The 19,287-nt window shown below is 39.0% G+C and overlaps 1 protein-coding gene across 2 annotated transcripts; it reads left to right on the forward strand.

Moving 5' to 3' along the window:
• Nucleotides 1-493: 493 nt before the first annotated feature.
• tmod1 (tropomodulin 1) lies at nt 494-18,686 on the forward strand. Of its 2 annotated transcripts, XM_068321029.1 has the most exons (13): nt 494-774; nt 4,188-4,268; nt 4,398-4,470; nt 4,788-4,920; nt 7,589-7,745; nt 9,008-9,124; nt 10,703-10,792; nt 12,008-12,138; nt 12,464-12,571; nt 13,661-13,804; nt 14,506-14,650; nt 15,235-15,334; nt 16,978-18,686. In XM_068321029.1, exons 4-13 carry the CDS (start codon nt 4,798-4,800, stop codon nt 16,994-16,996), a joined length of 1,134 nt encoding a protein of 377 aa, XP_068177130.1. In that variant the 5' UTR covers nt 494-774; nt 4,188-4,268; nt 4,398-4,470; nt 4,788-4,797; the 3' UTR covers nt 16,997-18,686. The 2 variants fall into 2 exon arrangements, with proteins under 2 accessions (XP_068177130.1, XP_068177131.1); XM_068321030.1 differs by lacking the exon at nt 15,235-15,334.
• The last annotated feature ends 601 nt before the right edge of the window (nt 18,687-19,287 follow it).

Raw genomic sequence — 19,287 nt, forward strand, 5'->3', positions numbered from 1 at the left:
TGCACACAAAAAAAAAAATCATACCTAAGGTGCAGTGGATTATAAAACACATCTAAGAACTCCTCTTCAATGAATGGTCTATTTTAAAACTTTTTTCATATATAAGGCACATTGGATTATAAGAAATTGGGAAAATGAAAGGCTTTTAGGTGCTCCTTAGAGTGCGGAAGTTCCTTCAAAAACTCTCCCAAGAACAACTGAAAACAACTGTTTAGAGAAGACAAGAGTGATGACATCAAATATTGATTCGATTTTAGATGATTCTTCTGTCTGCATACTTTGCATTTTGAAAATTTAATAGAAATAAACTCCAAACATATTGAACCGTTCACGCCTAACTGAGAGACAAGAATGGAGGCATCTGCGCGTCATGACATCACCGGAGAGACAGGAGGGTTCAGCCGTGTTCGGGGGGGTGGGGGTGTGTGTGTGTGGGGGGGGAGGAGGAGGAGGAGGCTCTCTCCACTTGAAGTTTACTTATCCCTTTGCGGGAGATGAGACTGAACGTCCACACACACCCGCTACGAGACGACGAGTGACCGTGGAGGGATCCGTGTCTGCGCGCTGAAGTCGGCTGAACCCGGGCTCCTCCGCGCGTCATGGCCGCTTCGGTCTAGCCGAGGGTTTTCTGCGGATTCCTGCCGTTGCGCGTCTGCAGCTGAGCGGCCCGAGCAGCACGACTCCAGGCGGCTCTGGAGGAAACCATATCTGGTCAAAGTATTCGTTGCTGTCACCCAGCGGGACCGTCCGGCTATAAATAGCCCCGGAGAGGAGGTACGGAAATAAATGCAAAAAAATATACTGCAGCTTTATTCCCTTGTTAAATGAGTGGAGATGACTGATCTGGGTTAAATAAGTCTGAAAACTACTTTTGAGAAAAATTCCCCATGACTGCATTGATATGAATGAAGGCTTCTCCCGGAAAATAAGATTGTTTAAACCTCGACTTTTCTATTCTGATGGAGAAATATTTGCCTTGGAGTTATTATACCATGAACGTCCTGCACAGAGAGGATCAAAATACAGAATTGATTCATTTATACAACAAGAATTACAAATCCCAACACTAGAAATTAGTGTACTCTGCTACTGTGACTTTTTGCCCAGCCGTTTAGGAGGTGAGTTGAATGAATCCTGCAGAATAATTCTTATCTTTGTAGAAAATTTTAGTCAGATTTCTAACTCCCTTTTGATGGAAACTGTTAAGTAGAAAAAAGTTTCATTTCAAAAGGTGCTGTGAGAATCTAGTTATTCACTGAATGTTTAAATGGAGCTTTTTTTTTTTTTTAGTAAATCATGCATTTCCTCTCAATTAAGTTTTTTCAGGTGCTTTTTAAGTTGTTTTTTTTTTTTTAACCTGCTGTGACAACAACTGCTTCTCACCCACCCAATGTCATTAATCTTTGTTACACAATGTTTAAACCATGAAACACACGCTGTCATGAGGCGGTACCTCATTTTGGAATCAGTAATATCTGCAGCTAAATTGATATGACACCCTAAATGGGGAAGTGACACACATATGACATTTTGACCTCTGCAGAATGCACAAATGGCCTTACCTCAAGTCCAAGGCAGCATGTGGGTTTGCTCGGTCCCTCATTATGCACTTCATGACATATGATGCCGCACTGGTCCCCAGTGGAAGTACAGCAGCCATGATGGATTCAGCTTCCGCTGTTCTAAAAGTCAGAAACAGGAGATTATCTAACACTGTCCTGTTTGATAGAAGCTGTTTTTTTCTTCTTCTATATCTTCATATTTAAATGTAGAATAAACTGTAAACTCTCTGTGGTGTAATAATATATTTCTTGTAGTATCCATGCAGAGTTTAACCTTATTGAATGAGGACACCCTTGTCACTGTCAGATCAGAAAACACTTGCTTATCTCAGCCACATGCAGCGGGGAGGGCAGACCAGTTGCTTGTCTCGTCAGCTGTTTTTCTACCAGGCTCTGTTTTAAAGACTTGTGCTGAATAATTTAGACAGACAGACCGAACAAATGTCACAATAAAACTGTGCCACAGATATTAACAGTGTAAAGATGCTCAGTCCCTGCATGGCCGGTCGCCGGCTGGGGGTTTCCTTTAGGTAGGTGAGGCGGTGACGCGTCCTGAACTGGATGCCACTCAACATGCCACTTTTTTTACGTGACATTTTATAACAACAAGTTATGTTGTGTGAAGAAGAAGAGCAAGAAGAAGAGTTATTAGGTGTGAGAACTTCCCGACACTGAGAGCACGTCAAGAGTTTCAGGCCTGAGAAACTCAGTTTCTGCAGAAGTATCTGGATTATTTTAAATTTTTTAAATTTTATTATGAGAAAAGCTGTTCTGAGATCGGTTTTCATGTCGTATCAGTTTGCAGGTTTTACACACATCTTTGTTTTAATTAAAAATCTAATATGAGAGCTGCTATTCTTGGAGGCTTGAGGGGATTTGACAGACCTGCTTTCAGAAGACAAAGGTCAAGTTAAGTGTTTACGACTCTTGCAAGTAGATTCTCACTTATGTGGACATCATCGGTGTTTTCCAGTCTGCCCAGCTAGTGAACATCCTGTGAAGCAGAAGCTTGTAACTAAATACAGGCACAGGCCTGTTCGATATCATCAGAGCAGCTCCGTCTCTTCTTCCAGCGGCGTTATTTGGAGCTCAGCCCAGTTCTTCATCTTTTTGGTTTTGGAAACTTGTCTTGTCACGGAGCTTAGAGAGAACAGAACAAAAGGACGGCACGCTTGACCCCACCTTTTATAGGAGGTTAGCCAAAACACACTTGCTTGACATGCTTGAGATCAAAAAGAAACTTTTAGGATTCGTATTAAATGGAGAATAATTCTGCACTTTGGAGTCTTTAAGCTCAAGCCTTTCCGCCCAAGTTGAGAACATTCTCATCCCTTGATATGGACTCACTAAAGTTATTCTTAGTGTTGTCATGTGGGCAAATATCAGTAGCAGCTCACAAGACATTTCATCCCACCCAACCATAGTTTTGAGGTAGCAGGGGCTTTGAGACAACGTGAACTCCAAGTGTTTAGTGTGGTTGCGCACAGATATTCTGCAGCAGGTTGTCCATCATTCATGTCTTGTGTAAAGTAAACAGTAGGATCAGCAAAATCACTTTTCCAGACATGATATCCGACTAATTCAGTGTTAAAAAAATTTTTTTAACCCTGGTGCAGATTTCTTTGGAACCCAAAGCCCACCAGCACATCAGACAGTCCATCCTAGCTACAGGATGTCATTCTCGGAGGAAGTAGCGCTGTAGTTTAGACTAAACAAGCTTAAAATGAGATGGATTTTTCATATTTCTGTCATAGATTTTGTGCTCCTTCACACCCAGACTGAAAGCGTGAGGCTTTACCAATCAGCAGCTAGTAGATGACCTCCAAAATAAATTGGCGCTCCCGCCTTTTGTGATGCGTCCTTTCCGATCCATATCCGATCAGCAAAAACTCTAGATATATTCAGATCTCTGCTGAAGACCCTCGTCTTCTCACCGGCTTTTTGAGTCGAGTCTAACATCTTGAATTTGTCTTTTTCATCGAGCTGCATTTCTAAGACCCGTCTAATTAATCTTGTCACACATTTTCAGCTCGTGTTAAAATCAAAGGTAGCATCTGCAACCTATTTTATTTGTCACTCTTTATTATTTAAAAAAAATTAAGAATTTATTTTTCATCCTAACTAAACTCTTGGATTTTCAATTTACTTCCTACTACAAACATTTGCAAAAATAATTGCGGAACCTTATATTGCTCATATCCCGTATTTATTTATTGTATCTTATTTTACTGGATTATTTGACAAGGATGATACGTCTACATTTTAGATGTAGTTAAATAGGACTTCTAGTCATAGTTGTATTTATAATCCTTGTCCCTAGTTATTTAATCCCAAAATGTTACCTCATCATTTATGTTCAATCTGCACGAAACAAAAGTGTATGAGCAAAATGTGTTTACAGGCTCTTTGTGTTGGGATTTGTTTCTTGGGTTGAGAGCTGCCTAATCAGGGATTTATAACAAGAAATGAAACTGTTTCAACGATATTTAAGACATTCTGGAATGGAAAAGCTGTACAATATGATGCTTCATTTTTAATTTTTCCTCTACTACTCAGTTTATACTTTCTAAATTTGAGCGCCATTAATCTCTCTTTACTCTGTGCGTGTTTATTTTTTTCCACCAGGTTTCGCTCTTTCCCAGGAGCGCTTTTTGGCTCATTGGCTGCCTTTGCTTGTGTTTTACCTCTTTGTTGGGGATCATTGAGGTGAGTTCAATCATGTTTTCAACGGTAAAGCGACACTCATGTTCCATAATGTGATTTAAATTCACTCTTCTTGCTCATCAAAAATTATTTCCCTAGTTTTACTAGTTTATCTTTTGTCTTTATTCGCAGATATTGAGATTGTCCTCAAAACCAGGGTCTTGCTGGCTCCTGATCTACATTTTATCTGGAGGGGGAAATAGAGGTAACATCTGACATCCAATTGTGTCTGTTTATATATTTATCTCTCAATCTGAACCTCTACAAATCTATACAAGATGAGGTAATTAAAGTGGACGTTTAATGTAAATACTGATTTTATCACCTACGTACTATTGATATTATAAGATACTGTAGTACCCATCATCATTGGCGGAAATGAGAACAGAGTTTGCAGAAACACATCCTATCCAAATATCATTTGAACTTGCGTGAACAAAAAAATGACATATCCTGCATATCACATCACTTTGAGTTTTTTATGTGCGTGCTGCATTGAAATGACATGAACTGTGGTTCCAGGTGTTCCATCATGTCGGTGTTGAGGAAGGAGATGGAGAAGTACAGGGACGTAGACGAGGACGAGCTGCTAAAGAAACTGTCGGAAGAAGAGTTGCAGCGATTAGAGGATGAATTAGAGGAGCTGGATCCTGATGTGAGTTTATAATTTAAATTCCATACGGAGGAATTCCTGTCACGATTGTTGGTGTCTGTGGAGAGTTATGTGACCACGCAGGCTCAACAGAAAGCCCTCTACAGTCATTTACCTCAGTTATATACGTTTATGTAGCCACGTTATTGTGGTCTCAACCGAATTCTTATTGGTTCGTTTTCGTCGTTACCCAGTCACATATATGTTAAGTAAACATGTGTTAATGCATGAACAGAGGAGTGTCTTACACAGCTAGTGTTATCGTCAATTGTTTGACTGTATTATGTAATAACATCAAACATCATACTTTTTAGATCACGTTAATGAATCCACTAAATTTGGGTCTGTTTCTGAATAAAAAATAAATATTTTTTTATTTATTTTCTTTAAGGTAAAAAAGGCACATGTTTTTTATGGTTTGTATCTGCGTTTAAATAAAAATCTGGAGTTGGTTTTCATAAAAGAAATTTAAATTTCTGCTTCTTCAATTGTGGTCATTTTGATATTGGATAAAGTGCTATTCTTTAAAGTGCTATTCTCAGTGCTCGTTCATAGGAATTTATATTTAAAGTTTATATTTAAAGGAATAAAAGTATTTTAATAATAAATTTAGGTTAAAAATTATTTTTAACAAATTATGAAAAAAAATCATTGAATGGCTTTGCATCAGTTGAGATTTAAGTTTACAAAATAGTTCAAATATTTTTTTGTTATTTTTTTTTTGTTTGAGCCCTGGTAGTGTATCATGTCAGTTGAGTTATAGAAGGGAAAATCCATCAAATATTATTGTGTTGAGTGTTTGTTGCTTTTTTTTTTTAGTGTATAACCATGGTGATGACTAATTGCTTGCAGTGCAGACAGCAGAACTAATAGGCTTGTGTGTGTGTGTGTGGGTGTGTGTGTGTGTGTATGAAACTGATACAAGCGGTGTTTAACCAGAGGGACTGATGATATAAACAGAAGAAACTGTAACAAGCCATGTGTGTGTGTGTGCTTTTTATATTTGTAACTGTTCATGAGGGCAACATGTTACTCAATCATTAATTGCCCCTGTGTCTTAAAACACACCACAACCTTCCCAGCAAGGCTTCCCACATCAGTTCCAGTAAAATGCATCCGGAAGTCCAGTGAGATAAAATAAAACCAGAGTGCCAGCCGTACTGGCATTGTTGGAAGACAAACGTATGTTAGTCATCAAAAGAACATTGTGTGTTTTTAGTGCTTCCAGCACGGCCTCAATACGTAAAAGTTGAAGTGTTTGACGTACTGTTTCTCGGACGCCGTCGTGTAATTCCCCTGTTGTGATTTGAAATATCTGGATATTTATTTCTCTCACTCTGGAAGGAAAATTCTCATGATTTACAGGCAGGTGTGTGTGTGTGTGTGTGTGTGTGTGTGTGTGTGTGTGTGTGTGTGTGTGTGTGTGTGTGTACGTATGTGTGTGTGTACGTATGTGTGTGTGTACGTATGTGTGTGTGTTTTAGCCTCTTCCAGCTCATTGTGTTCATTTCTATTCTGTTATTTACATGTCAGGATTCCCACCCAACATATTTTGGTTTTTATTTTTTACTTTTAGCAGCTGTTGTAGACACTTATTCTCAGCAGCACATCTGTACAAGACCCTGAAAGCTTCCTACCACTACGTCGTACCACTATAGACTTTTGTAATTACTGTACAGTATTGACAGGTTGTCCCCCTGTAAGAGCTAAATGATGTCGGAACCAATGTTGGCTGGATTAAGTTTCTGCCCAGAAGCGTTAACCGCTGAACTCTGAATGTTTTGTTGTTTGAGTTTAACTACAGTATTTTCTGGACTATAAGGCGCACCTTCAACCAACGGCCCATTTTAAAACTTTTCAATCGGTTGTTGAGTGTCGGGCTTTTGATTACAAGGAAGCGCGTCAGCGCAGAGTGGGGACCTCCAAAGATTACATTTCAGATTGAGCCATCATGTAAATGCACTTTGAGTCTTTGGAATCTTTATGAAAATTGTTCATTACTTCAGCGACATTACACTCCAGAGACTAGACGTAGTTTGAGACGCAAAGAGTGAGAGAGACAGAGAGTTACGAGGAGAGAGAGGCCTCCCAGTGTTGAGAGGACTGATAAGATATGAAGCTATAAGTAGCGCTTACAAGAGCCTGGTTTTCAATGTTGCTCTAGGTTGAAAATAACATGGTGAGCAGCAAAGCTCTGGGAAATGTCTCAGGCCTGAAGCGGAGATTATGACTGATGTGGGAGTTACATCAACCGGAGCCCAGACACACACTATCTCCATTTTCATCTCACTTTTCTGTTAACCAAACAATTTTATTGTGTATATGTTGTGTTTTGTCGTCCTGAAAAAAAAAGCTACAGTATTTTTTTCGCACTACAAGGCGCACCTTACCAACCATGTAAAATCAAAACTACCATGGACCCTCTCATCCCTAACTGGAGTGCTCCTAAAAAAATAAACCACACCCCCACTACACCATCAATAAAGAAGTAGTTCTTCATTTACACTGTTGTAGGAAAGGAAGGAAATTGTGAAGTGAGCCATTCTTTGTTGTTCTGCACTGGTGTTACAAGGCATTGCAGGACAAGAAGTGAGGCACATTTATATAATCTTAATACTTGTCTCCAGTACGTTGGTGCCGGTCTTTTCACAAGGTGTTGTTTCTTGTCTAGAATGCATTGTTGCCCGCTGGGATGCGGCAGAAGGACCAGACAAAGAAAGCTCCAACAGGAACGTTTCAGAGAGATAACCTGCTGGCCCATCTAGAGAAACAGGCCAAAGAGCATCCTGACAAGGAAGACCTGGTGCCCTTCACGGGGGAAAAGAGAGGTCAGTTCTTCTTGGTTTTCGTAACCCCATAACACGATCCCTAAAAGTCTGAACACCGTCACTAACGCCAGGTGATTTTTACCCGACATGATCTACCCAACAAAAAACATTTGTCATCAAACTAAAGGAAAATATGACAACACATCCCAATTTAGAGCAGTTTTCTTTTATTTCCAACTTTGGCATGTGTGGCAAAGTAAAAGAATCATGGGGGGGTGTCCCTAAAAAATGTTCCAAAATTACAGTATTTTCCGCACTATAAAGCCTTTGATTTTCTCAAAAACGGACAGTGTGCCTTATAATCCAATGGGCTTTATTTTTTTAAATAAGTTTTAAAGTAGGCCGTTCATTGAAGGTACGCCTTATAGTCCAGTGCACCTTGTAGTGCAGAAAATACTGTACTGAAAAATTTATGAATTCAAAAAAATTATGAATTCAAAAAATTTGTAAAGCAATAATAATGATAATACTGGGAGCTCGGTGTTTGGTGGAGCCATTTTTTGGACATTTGAGTCTGAAAAAGTGAAAAAGACATCAAAAACAATGCTGAAGCTTCCCAGGGACCCATGATACAAACACAACATATTGAGAACCATGTACAGTATTTTTCTGCACTATAAAACGCACTGGATTATAAATCGCACTGGATTATAAAGTGCACTGGATTATAAGGCGCACTGTCGATTTTTGAGAAAATTAAAGGCTTCTAGGTGCTGCCTTCTAGTGCGGAAAATCATGTAAATAAATTTGCCCGGGTGAAAATCACCCAGCAATGGTGTATTAGAGATGAGAGCTAAGGAGACGGTTCACTATTATCTCGGTGAGGTAGTGGAAAAAGTAGGTTGAGATTTTTGTGGTGTGTTGAGTAAATGAAGGTCTGTCGAGGAGATCTCAGGTATTCGCTGAAGAAGGATTTGAATCCAACAAAGACCGCTGTTGGCACCGGCCTTGTGAGGCCTGTTAGTGAGCCGGTACCAGTCTAGTGTTAACACAGTCACGTGTGATGGATGGTGAGACGTACCAGACGTTCTGCGCTCGAATCTCATGAAGGTCTAGTTGGCACTTTCAGGGACTGGGTGGTGGGTAAGTGAAGAACAGCTTCTGCATCCTCTTCAAGGTTGTGTGTGGATACGTACCTCGGCATCCTCTCTTCTCAGCTTTCAACAAATTGCTAAAAAATACAAGGAATATCTCATCTCATCTCATCTCATCTTAATAGTTATTGAGTCTTTGTTTTTGGATTGGATCTTTTTGTCTTGTAGGGAAAATCTATGTGCCCAAGAAGATAGTGGACCCCATCATAGAGAGCGTGACTCTGGAGCCGGAGCTAGAAGAAGCCTTGGCAAGCGCTTCTGATGCTGAACTCTGTGACATCGCAGGTAACGTACTCAAACGCTCTTCACATCTCTCCATGAACATTTTTTAAGTGTTGTTGGTTTTTTTTTAAGTACTACAGCAATTTTAATATCTTTTACTAAAGATCTTTTCTCAAGAAGATTACAATGAATGGAAAGAAGATCTGTGTGTTTAACTCTAAAATTAGTTATTAGTTTTTTTTTAGAGGAATCTGAAAATGAATTAAATAAACACACCCACAGACGTACACAAACAATACGATTGATTCCTGTTCATATTGATCTGATGATGAACGTTCAGCTGATTCTTCTTCATCCTCTGTCACTAATCACTGTAAACACCGTCATATCTAATTTTCTCCATTTCCTCCAGTCTTCTATCGTTCCTCCTCCTTTTTCCCTCCCTCTGTCAGTCTCTCCATCACCTCCACCTTCTCCATTCCTGCTGGATATCAATGTTCTCTAGCTGAAGACCAACTCTGGTACCTGCAGACTGCACGCATTGGTTTTTTTGCATGTAAATGATTCTGATCCTGTCATTCTGATTTTTGTCGTGTCAGCTCACCCCAAAAAAAAATGTAATTAATTTTTATCAAATCAACTCCATTTTGATAGAAATAAATTTCCCTTCATTTACAAAACATTTCTGGAGCATCACAGTATAAAAAACTGCAGTGTTTTAAACAAAAAGAATTGAAGCTGATGTAAACTCTGGTTCCTTTTCCATCAGGATGGATTGAGAACAAAATAACTGCAGTTTTATTTAAATTTTTTTGGGTCAGCTGTTTTCAGAGGATATGTTTAGGAAAGCCGCACAGCTTGACTTTGTGGCAGAAGCGGGCTGTCTGTACTGTACAGGCATTATACTGGAATTCTTATGAAAGTGTGAACTATGGTAAATGTTCACAATGGGTTCTACTTGTTGCACCTGTGTCATTTAGCTTTATTAGCTGAAGTATGTCTTTAAATTATTTTTAGTTGACAATTATTAAAAGTCTATATTCTTCCAGCAAAATAAAAGAATATTTAAATGTATTTAATTTATTAAATAAATGTATAAATGATAATGATATATCTATAAATATATTTATTACATTTATTTAAAAATAAAAGAACTGCATGCATTGAAACCGTGTCCTCTCACTTGTAGTGTCCTGAAAGATAACTCTAAATGCTGCAACAAACACATCAGTTTTTACCACAGTTGATAACGTCCTAACAGAAATCTTGTCAAACAATATTACTACTCAGGGCAGAGTTATAAAATAAGACACACTGAAGAAACAGACATACAGTACATTACATTAAACGCTCACACAGATCTGTGATCAGTAGGTGAGAAGGCGAGGTGCAGAGCCAGTATATGGTTTGACTAAACATAGTGTACCTGAATGTTCACACGATGCAACCATATGAATGTTGAAACATCAGTGTCGGGTTTGACTCGCCTGTGATGCTTCAAGTGCTGTTCTGCTGTCTGTATTAGCATGGGGGGGGGTCCACTGAAGGGCTGTGACTGGACGATCGTCAAATGTACTCATTTTGAATATTTTCTCTCTCTCTCCCTCCCCTTTATTCTGTCCATTTCTCCCTGTCTTTCAGCCATCCTGGGTATGCACACCCTGATGAGTAACCAGCAGTACTATGAAGCTCTGGCCAGCAGCACCATAGTCAACAAGCAAGGCCTTAACAGTAAGCGCACACATGCTTTCACACATCTGATAAAACGATGCAACGGAGACTCGCACCGACTGACCTGTCGTCGCTCCTTCAATCACAGTTACGTGTGTTGTAGGAGCTTTCGTGAAGCGAGTAAAAGTGTGCTAAAAGAAAGCAGATCGCTCAACAAGTTTGAAGAAAATTTGGCATCATTCGCGAAGAATGTCGAAGCAGTTGGAGTGGGATCAAGTGAAATGATCTCATGAGGGCAGAATTTGGGTTTATTTTAGTAAAGATGATGAGATCAGACTTTTTTTTTTTTTGCTTTCCATGTATGCACAAACATATCTTACACCGATTTAAACTTAAAGCTAAAGCCAAGTGTATACAGACACTTGTGGATTGTCTGGGTGCTGCTCCAGGAATAACACTGATGATTCATCTGTTCATCTCTTGCTTTACTACATACAAAGATATTGCGCTGCATTATTTTTTTTAAAGATCTTTCCACCTTAAAAAGAAACGATTCACTCTTTGTCCCCCTGCTAATGGACAGTCAGGTGAAGCTTTTTAGTCTACAGATGTTTTTTAGAGCTTTGCAGCAAAACAATCCCTTAAACAGCAGAAGAAGATGGAGATTAAAAAAACAACAACAATAAAAAACAAGGAAGATTTAAGGTTATAAACTGATTTAAAAATACTTAAATCTTAATTGTGGCTTCTAAGCTTGAAGCTTCCTGTCAAAAAAATAAACCGGGATACATATTGCTGCAATTTCTGCAGAGCTGTCTATATTGTGTGTGAAAAATCTTCCAGGTAATAAAGGAGATACTTTTAGCACAGTGACTATAATTAATATTATTTCAAACCAGCTGGATGAAGGCATTCTGCTTGTTTTTAATTGTCTCTCATGTTCCATGTCCCCATTTTGTCACATATTTTATAGAACGTTGAACTGGTTGTTTTGGTTAAACTACAGAAACTTTTTCTAACCTGAGAAACTTCACATAACTTTCAATATCATATGTATAATGTGTACAATTTTTTTTTTTTCTTTATGCCTCTGGCATTTTGACCCAACTTTCAAAAGCGTCCTTTTCTGTTTTATCTCAAAACATGTGAAGGTACTTTAAACACCTTGCTTGTTTTCCATAACTTCACATGTCCTGTTGTTTCATATGAATTTGTACAGATTAAAATCTGTTAAATTTGGTCTCTTGTTCATGAAGGTGTGTGACTGTGTTGCAGGTGTGATCCAGTGCACCCAGTATAAACCAGTGCCTGACGAAGAGCCCAACTCCACCGATGTCGAAGAGACCCTGTTGAGAGTAAAGAGGAATGACCCAGATCTGGTTGAGGTTAATCTCAACAACATCAGGGTAAGTATTTCCTGGTCCTGATCTTTAAGTTATATTTTTTAAGTATGCAAATTATTATTATTATTTTTATAATGCTCCAAAAATGCGTTTCAAGGAACACATTTGAAGCATTTCACGAACCAGACGAAATCTGTTTCTTCTATTTACATGTGAATAACATTTTAAAAGTGACCGAAATGACAAGTAAACAGAGCAATTTGGAATGAACCTACTAAAAAACTTCTTTCTCCTTTTTTGGATGTCAGGAGAAATGAGTCAAACCACACACGGTTTATGTAAAGTTAATGAGCTGTAATATTTTTGCTGTTTGTGTTTCTGAAACCAGAACATCCCCATCAAGACTCTGAGGGCCTACGCTGAGGCTCTAGTAAAGAACACCGTGGTGGAGAGGTTCAGTATTGTAGGAACCAGAAGCAATGACCCTGTAGCATTTGTAAGTCACAACCGGAGCATAAAACACAGAATTTTACTGATTTTTTGAAGATTTAACTTCAGTCACCCTCCAAAAATGAGAATTCAGTCTGCCATTATTGCATCCTTACACTCCTGGCAAGTCGGTGAACAAAACATTTCTGAATCTTCACAGCAAAATGGTGTTGAGTATTCCCAAAAAACAAGGCGATGCAGACAAATAAGACATTTTTTTGAACGGCGTAGGGAAGGAAGGTGGGGTTTTTTAAAACCAATTTTGGATCATGCGGTTTATGAATATTTAAATTAGGCCAAATGCAGTGTTAACTTTTTACATTTTTACAGTTTACATGTTGAGGACAGGGGCGGCACAGTGGCGCAGTGGTTAGCGCTGCTGCCTCACATCACGGCGGACCCGGGTTCGAGTCCCGCTCTGTGCGGAGTTCGCATGCTCTCCCCGTGTCTGCGTGGGTTCTCTCCGGGTTCTCCGGCTTCCTCCCACCTCCAAAAGCATGCGCTTCAGGTTAATTGGCCGGTCCCAAATTGACCATAGGAGTGAGTGTGTGTGTGAATGCTTGTTTGTTTCTGTGTGGCTCCGCGGTACACTGGCGTCGTGCCCGGAGTGTCCCCCGCCTCACGCCCTGAGACTGCCAGGATAGGCACTGGCTACCCCGCGACCTGTGCTAGCGGATTAAGCGGGTTGGAAAATGAATGAATGAATGAATGTTGAGGACAATGCTGCAACATGCTACCATACTACAATGTTCTGTGGATTATAATCTTCACCTGACTTTCCAATAAAACTGGGGAAATATTGATTGAATTTTCATTTTTTGGGTGAACTTTTCATTTAATGCAATTTCCTTTTCTTCATTCCCAGAATTGTTTTGTGTGTGTGTGTGTGTGTGTGTGTGTGTGTGTGTGTGTGTGTGTGTGTGTGTGTGTGTGTGATATGTCGACCACTTTTACATCTAATGAGAAATTTAAGCCTCACAGAGTCACTTTATGGTAACTTTTGTTAACGTGCACCCCTTTTGATGATATCAAAGAACAAATGGCTGCAAAAGCAACTGAATCCAGATACAGAACGCACATTTGTGTCTCTCCTCAGGCCTTTGCAGAGATGTTGAAGGTAAACACGACACTGAAGAGCCTGAACGTTGAGTCCAACTTCATCACAGGGACTGGAATCCTGGCCCTCATAGAGTCGCTGCAGTTTAACACCACACTACAGGAGCTCAAGATAGACAATCAGGTACCAGCTGCATAGTGTGTGTGCACACTCACACACACCAACCATGGAAAAAATGTGAGTGTGGGTATTCATGTCAGGTAGTGTACACAGGCCATCTTTGCCACTTCATTCTAATAGGCACTAATTGCATTGTGATGAGTCAGAGTGCATAGCTGTGACTCGCTGTTCACTCATTAGTTCCCTGTTTTGAATGAAGCTTAGCTCTGCGATGCATCTCCCATTTTTCCCCTGACTTCCATGACATTTATTTTATTGTCATTCAAAAAAAATAAAAAAATAAAAATCTATTGCCTGAAATAATAATAATACGTATACCGGTACATATATAATATATATATTTTTTAATTTAAGAAAAAATTTAATATTATATATATATAATATGTAATATTATATATGTCATAATAATACGTATTCTGGTACATATATAATATACATAATAAATTCAAGCTTTTCCAACACATTGAATCCTCTTTATCCTGTGCCGTGGTACTCCTTGTGTGTTCTCAGGTCAGGTGTGGTCACACACTGACAAAAATGCTAAATCTGTCATCATGTTTGAACATTCATATAATCTATATTATTAGGATTAAATCTACCCCAAACGCCCTGCGTAGGTCCACACCTTATTAACTTACATGCTCTTGTTTTTACCCCTTATGATTAATTTCCTCATATCTTCTTGTTCATCCTCCTCCATCCAGAGCCAGCCGTTAGGAAACAAGGTAGAGATGGAGATAGCCAGCATGCTGGAGAAAAACAACACGCTGTTGAAGTTTGGATATCATTTCACCCAGCAGGGCCCGCGTCTCCGAGGCTCCAATGCCATGATGAACAACAATGACTTGGGTGGGTTGGACACACACACACACGCACACACACACACGCCTGCTCTGACTGACTGAATCCAGAACATAACAAAAAGTTCTTGAATTGTTTTTGAACAGATAGATCCAGTACGTACGTCTGATCACCGATTGACCTCAGCGCTTTTGTTGCTCTTACAAAAAAAAAAAAGTTGTCATTTGGCAGCGTCGGTGGTTCCTGTGCGTCAGCGCTGAGACTTTATTTTTTACCGTATCTCTTCGGTTCTGCATAAATCAGACTCTCACACAAGAATAAGAGTGATATAATCAGCTGGTAACTCAGTAGTACAGCCAGAACGAGCCAGCCAATCAGAGCAGTAGCTTCTTAAGTCATGACATCAGCACCGAGAAAAGAGTCTGTGCTTAAAGGAGAGAACAAAATGTTGCTGCTGCCATAACAAAGGTTTGTGTCATGCACATACGCTGAAACCTTTTTGTAATTCATGTAACGTTGTTTGTGTAACAGAAAAGCTTCACAAAAGTTAGTGATGGTGAAGTTTGTGTCCAGGGTGTTCGTCACATGTGTCATAATCTTGTTGAAATCTTTTCCCTCCTCCATTTTTTAAGCCCGAGTTGTCAGGTCAGAGTCGGATGGCTCCGTCACCCTCACTCTGTCTGTCCCTGAGCTGGAGAGGGCCTTCGGGAAAAAGTTCAAGTCTAAGACTAAGTACAAAAAATCAAAACAGGAATATAAACACTCTTTGACCGCTAAGCCTCACTTCTCTTTTTGCCAACATCACCCGGTTCCTTTTCCAGGCCATCCAAAAAGCTCTGCCACCACCTTTCTTACTGCTGTGACAGTTTCTGTATGCTTTGCTTTCCTTCTTCTTCTTCTTCTTCACATTCTCGTCGCTTCTGGTTTGGATCAACTTCTGACAGTGTCTCCTAAATTTAGCTGCTTGTTGCTCTCCAGCCCCTTTGCAGGAATTGCTATGCATTTTGTTTTTCTCGCTGAAATTTCTCTACATCTTCCAAAACAAGAAGAAACTCTATCTAACAATGCAAGAAATATAATATTGACATTAATAGAGTTCTTTCAATCATTTTTTTCTTTTAAAAGAAAGACATTTTTGCCTTTATGTGAGAGTTAACTGTGTGACAGGAAGTGAAGAAAGTGACAGGAAGACCAAAGAGGAGGTTTATGGATGTAGTGAAAGAGGACATGAAGGTAGTTGGTGTGAGAGAAGAGGATGCAAAGGACAGGGTTAGATGGAGGACACTGATTGGCTGTGGAGACCCCTGAAGGGAAAAGCCCAAGGGAAAACAAGAAGTATTTTCATCATTAAATGACAGCAGAGACTACAGGGGGCTCAGAAAGACTTTATACATACAGCAGTTCTGTTTACAGGTCTTGGTGAGTACTACTGCTCATAAAAAAGACCACCAGTCCAGTTCTTCATGTATGGATCGAGAACCACATTGGCTGCTGTTAAAATATCCGACCTGGAGTGGTCTTCCTCTGACGTTGAAAAGTGTAACTAACAGTCATTCAAAGTAAATTCCAGGCTGCAGGTTGTCCATAGATGAGCATTAAGCTCAGCCTGAAAACACTTGTTACAGACGCTGACTGCTGGCAGTCGATTTGAATTTTGGGAAATTACGGCACCAAGATTCAATAAGTTTTTTTTAAAAATATCTTCACAAGAAAAGGTTGTTTTCTCCTGGTCTGTTTGCTTGATTGTTGCTTGGTTTGATTATTTCCGGAATTATGCAAAAGCAATTCAAAGTATTTCCACAATACTCAGACAGACTACTGTACTTCAGATGTTGCTGCAAACGTCTCTAGCTTTGCAAGATTGGGCCTTTTTTCTAATGTTTTTTACTCATTAAATCAAACCTACTACACTCAGGTCCACAAGATTTTGTGGACCACCATGATTCCAACAAAGTTATAGGAGTGCATTGCCTCAAGTATTGTGCATATTGTCAATGCATGGTACATAAACAATACAGGAAGACTGAGTGATGGCCTTTATCCTGTTTTGTCGGTTATAGAATCCATCTCTTTGATATCTTCTATTTTTTTCCCTTCAAGCTGGCGACAAACTGCTGTAACTCGAATCTTCCTCCTTTCAGCTGCCTCTCTTTCCACTCATGTAAAGTAAATGAAGCAGACCTACTTCTCTCTGCTACAGTTTGTCATTCATCATTATTTTGATGGTGATAACAAACCAACCGTCTCGCATTGCATTTCTAATTTTTTGCTCTCTTCCTTCTCTCTCTCTCCCTTTTGTTTCCTCTCATCTTTTCATCTTGTCCTTTCCCATTTCGTCTCTCTTTGTCTCTTTTGTCTTCCTTTTCCATCCGCAGTAAGAAAGAGAAGGCTTGAGGGAGGACCCCTCATACCCAAGTGTCGGACGGATGTGTAAAGCAACCAGGACCACCCTCAAACCCCAACTTCTCCGACAACTCCTTTTTACGAAACTTCTTGTCGCTCTCTTCATCCTCACATCATCGACGGCCTAGCCAGAAGATTGTTCCCACCACATCAGGGTCAATTATTTGTGGTTCGGAGGCATTCTCTGAACTGTTTCTTTTCCCTTTAAGACTCTTCATACCTTTTAGTAGATATTGAAGGATCCAGTTGGACCAAACAGCAGCGTCCTTCTGATCTTGCATGCAAAAACTTGACATTGTTAAAAGTCCCTATTGAAAGGTGACAGTACACTTTTTTTCAACATCTGTATCTATTGATTTGATCGTTTCATTGATTGAGTTGAAGTTAACTCTACTTCTATGCTGTAAATGAGTTGTGCTGTCATTACTGTTGTTCTCTAGAGTTTCTGATGTTGTTTTATGGTTGGCATACAAAGTTCAAAAAAACCCTCAGAGATGCAATATTGCATTATTGACCTGATATTTGTGCCTTTTTCTTATTCAGCCATAATAGTGTTTTAGAAATTATATTCAGCTACTAAGCTTTTACACATTTGTCAGCAATGGATGGCAACTGTTGGATTTGTCACAATAAGCAGAATATATTTATTTTTGACAAGCATGAGAAAAGTCAAAAGCCATAAATACTTAATATGTGGATGAATGTGCTGGGTGGTGTAAGATTTGTCTCTGCTCAGCATCGCTCCTAGCTGGGAACGACAATTTATACGTTTTTATTTACTGAAATGAGATTATCCTCACCACCATGTGATTCAGACTTTTATCGCATGCAATAGCTACGGATTTAGCTACTGCATGTTACACATTGAACTGCCCAGTTTGGTTTAATGTATTGGTTTTTATTTACTGGAGCTAAAATGTGTGGTTTTAATGAAAAAAATGAATGGTTCAGTTGACTTACTGTGTCTTCCAGGTTTCACTGCCCAGATTGAGGTCTGGGAGTATTTCAGTGATGTGTGGTAGAAACAGATTTAAAAACACAGGGAAAATGTGATCTTCTTAAATGTGTCAGATTAAACAGACCCGTTTTATTCAAAGCTTCTTTTTTTTTTAATGTGAGTTGACTATTTACTGTTTCAAAATGCTTGATAGGGGGCTGACGGGCCCCTTAATATCTAAAATACCAAATAACACCTCTGGATTGGTCATTTAAGAGTTGGAAAGAGCAAAGCATCTCTCTGAATATCTGTTTGTGTCATCGTTAAACACAATTACATGTCGGTAAAGAAACTGGGTATGATAGTAACAAGATGATAAAAACCACAAATTCCTTTCATGTTAATACAAACATGTTAATTAAATTGCTGCTGTCCAAGCAGCAACCTAATTTTAATCATACAGATATAAATTATAGCATATTTAAAGGAGAGATGAAATGATGTTGCTTTAGGGCTGTGGATGATTTTAATAAATGGATGTAAACATTTGTACAACAATTAGTTAAATGTAGAAGTAAAAAAAAAGAAAAAAAAGGGTGAAATTTGTGCTGCTTAGTCTTTTGTGTTTCCTTTTTTTTTGTCTGTCTCCTGCCTTCTGATACTGTAGTGCTTGACTGTTGTGTTGGTTAGTCCACCTTGTTGGTTGAATTTTTTGTTTATGAAGTAAATAAAGCTTGAAAATGATTTACACAACCTCACTGAAATCACTTGGATAAATTGGTGATAAACTGGTCATTTTACAGTGATTTCCTCTGTGAAAGACAACAGTGAAGCTGTGTTCTTATACCGCCCTCCAGTGGCTAAAAAGAGTGTTGCACCTCTAACCGAACTTGCATGATGACATCCACTGTCTATTTTACAATTCTATTTTAGCCTTTGACAAGTCCCACCCACTCTTGAATTATTAATTTAGACCCACTAACCCCACATTCCTTTCCAAATCCAATCTGCTTAGTTACTTGAATTAAAGCATGCTATTCTTCAGTATCTACAGAAAAAGTAGATCGGACGAATGGTATGTGACAGCTGGGAGGAAAATAACATGAACAATGAAATTATAGAATGAAGTTGATCAAGAAAAGACAAAATGATGAAGGCGTAATCAATGCTCCTACGTTATTTGTAGCTTTAAGCGTATTTTATTTTTAAGCCATGATATGGATTTATTTAATCTAAAACGGTGTTAATATATCAAAATCATTGATCATTTATTCAACATCAGTCATTATTGAAATTCTGATTCATGTTCAAGCAATTTTAGGCTTGTCATGTAATTTAAATACTT

Source organism: Antennarius striatus, chromosome 8 (assembly GCF_040054535.1).
Source record: "Antennarius striatus isolate MH-2024 chromosome 8, ASM4005453v1, whole genome shotgun sequence".
NCBI lineage: Eukaryota > Metazoa > Chordata > Actinopteri > Lophiiformes > Antennariidae > Antennarius > Antennarius striatus.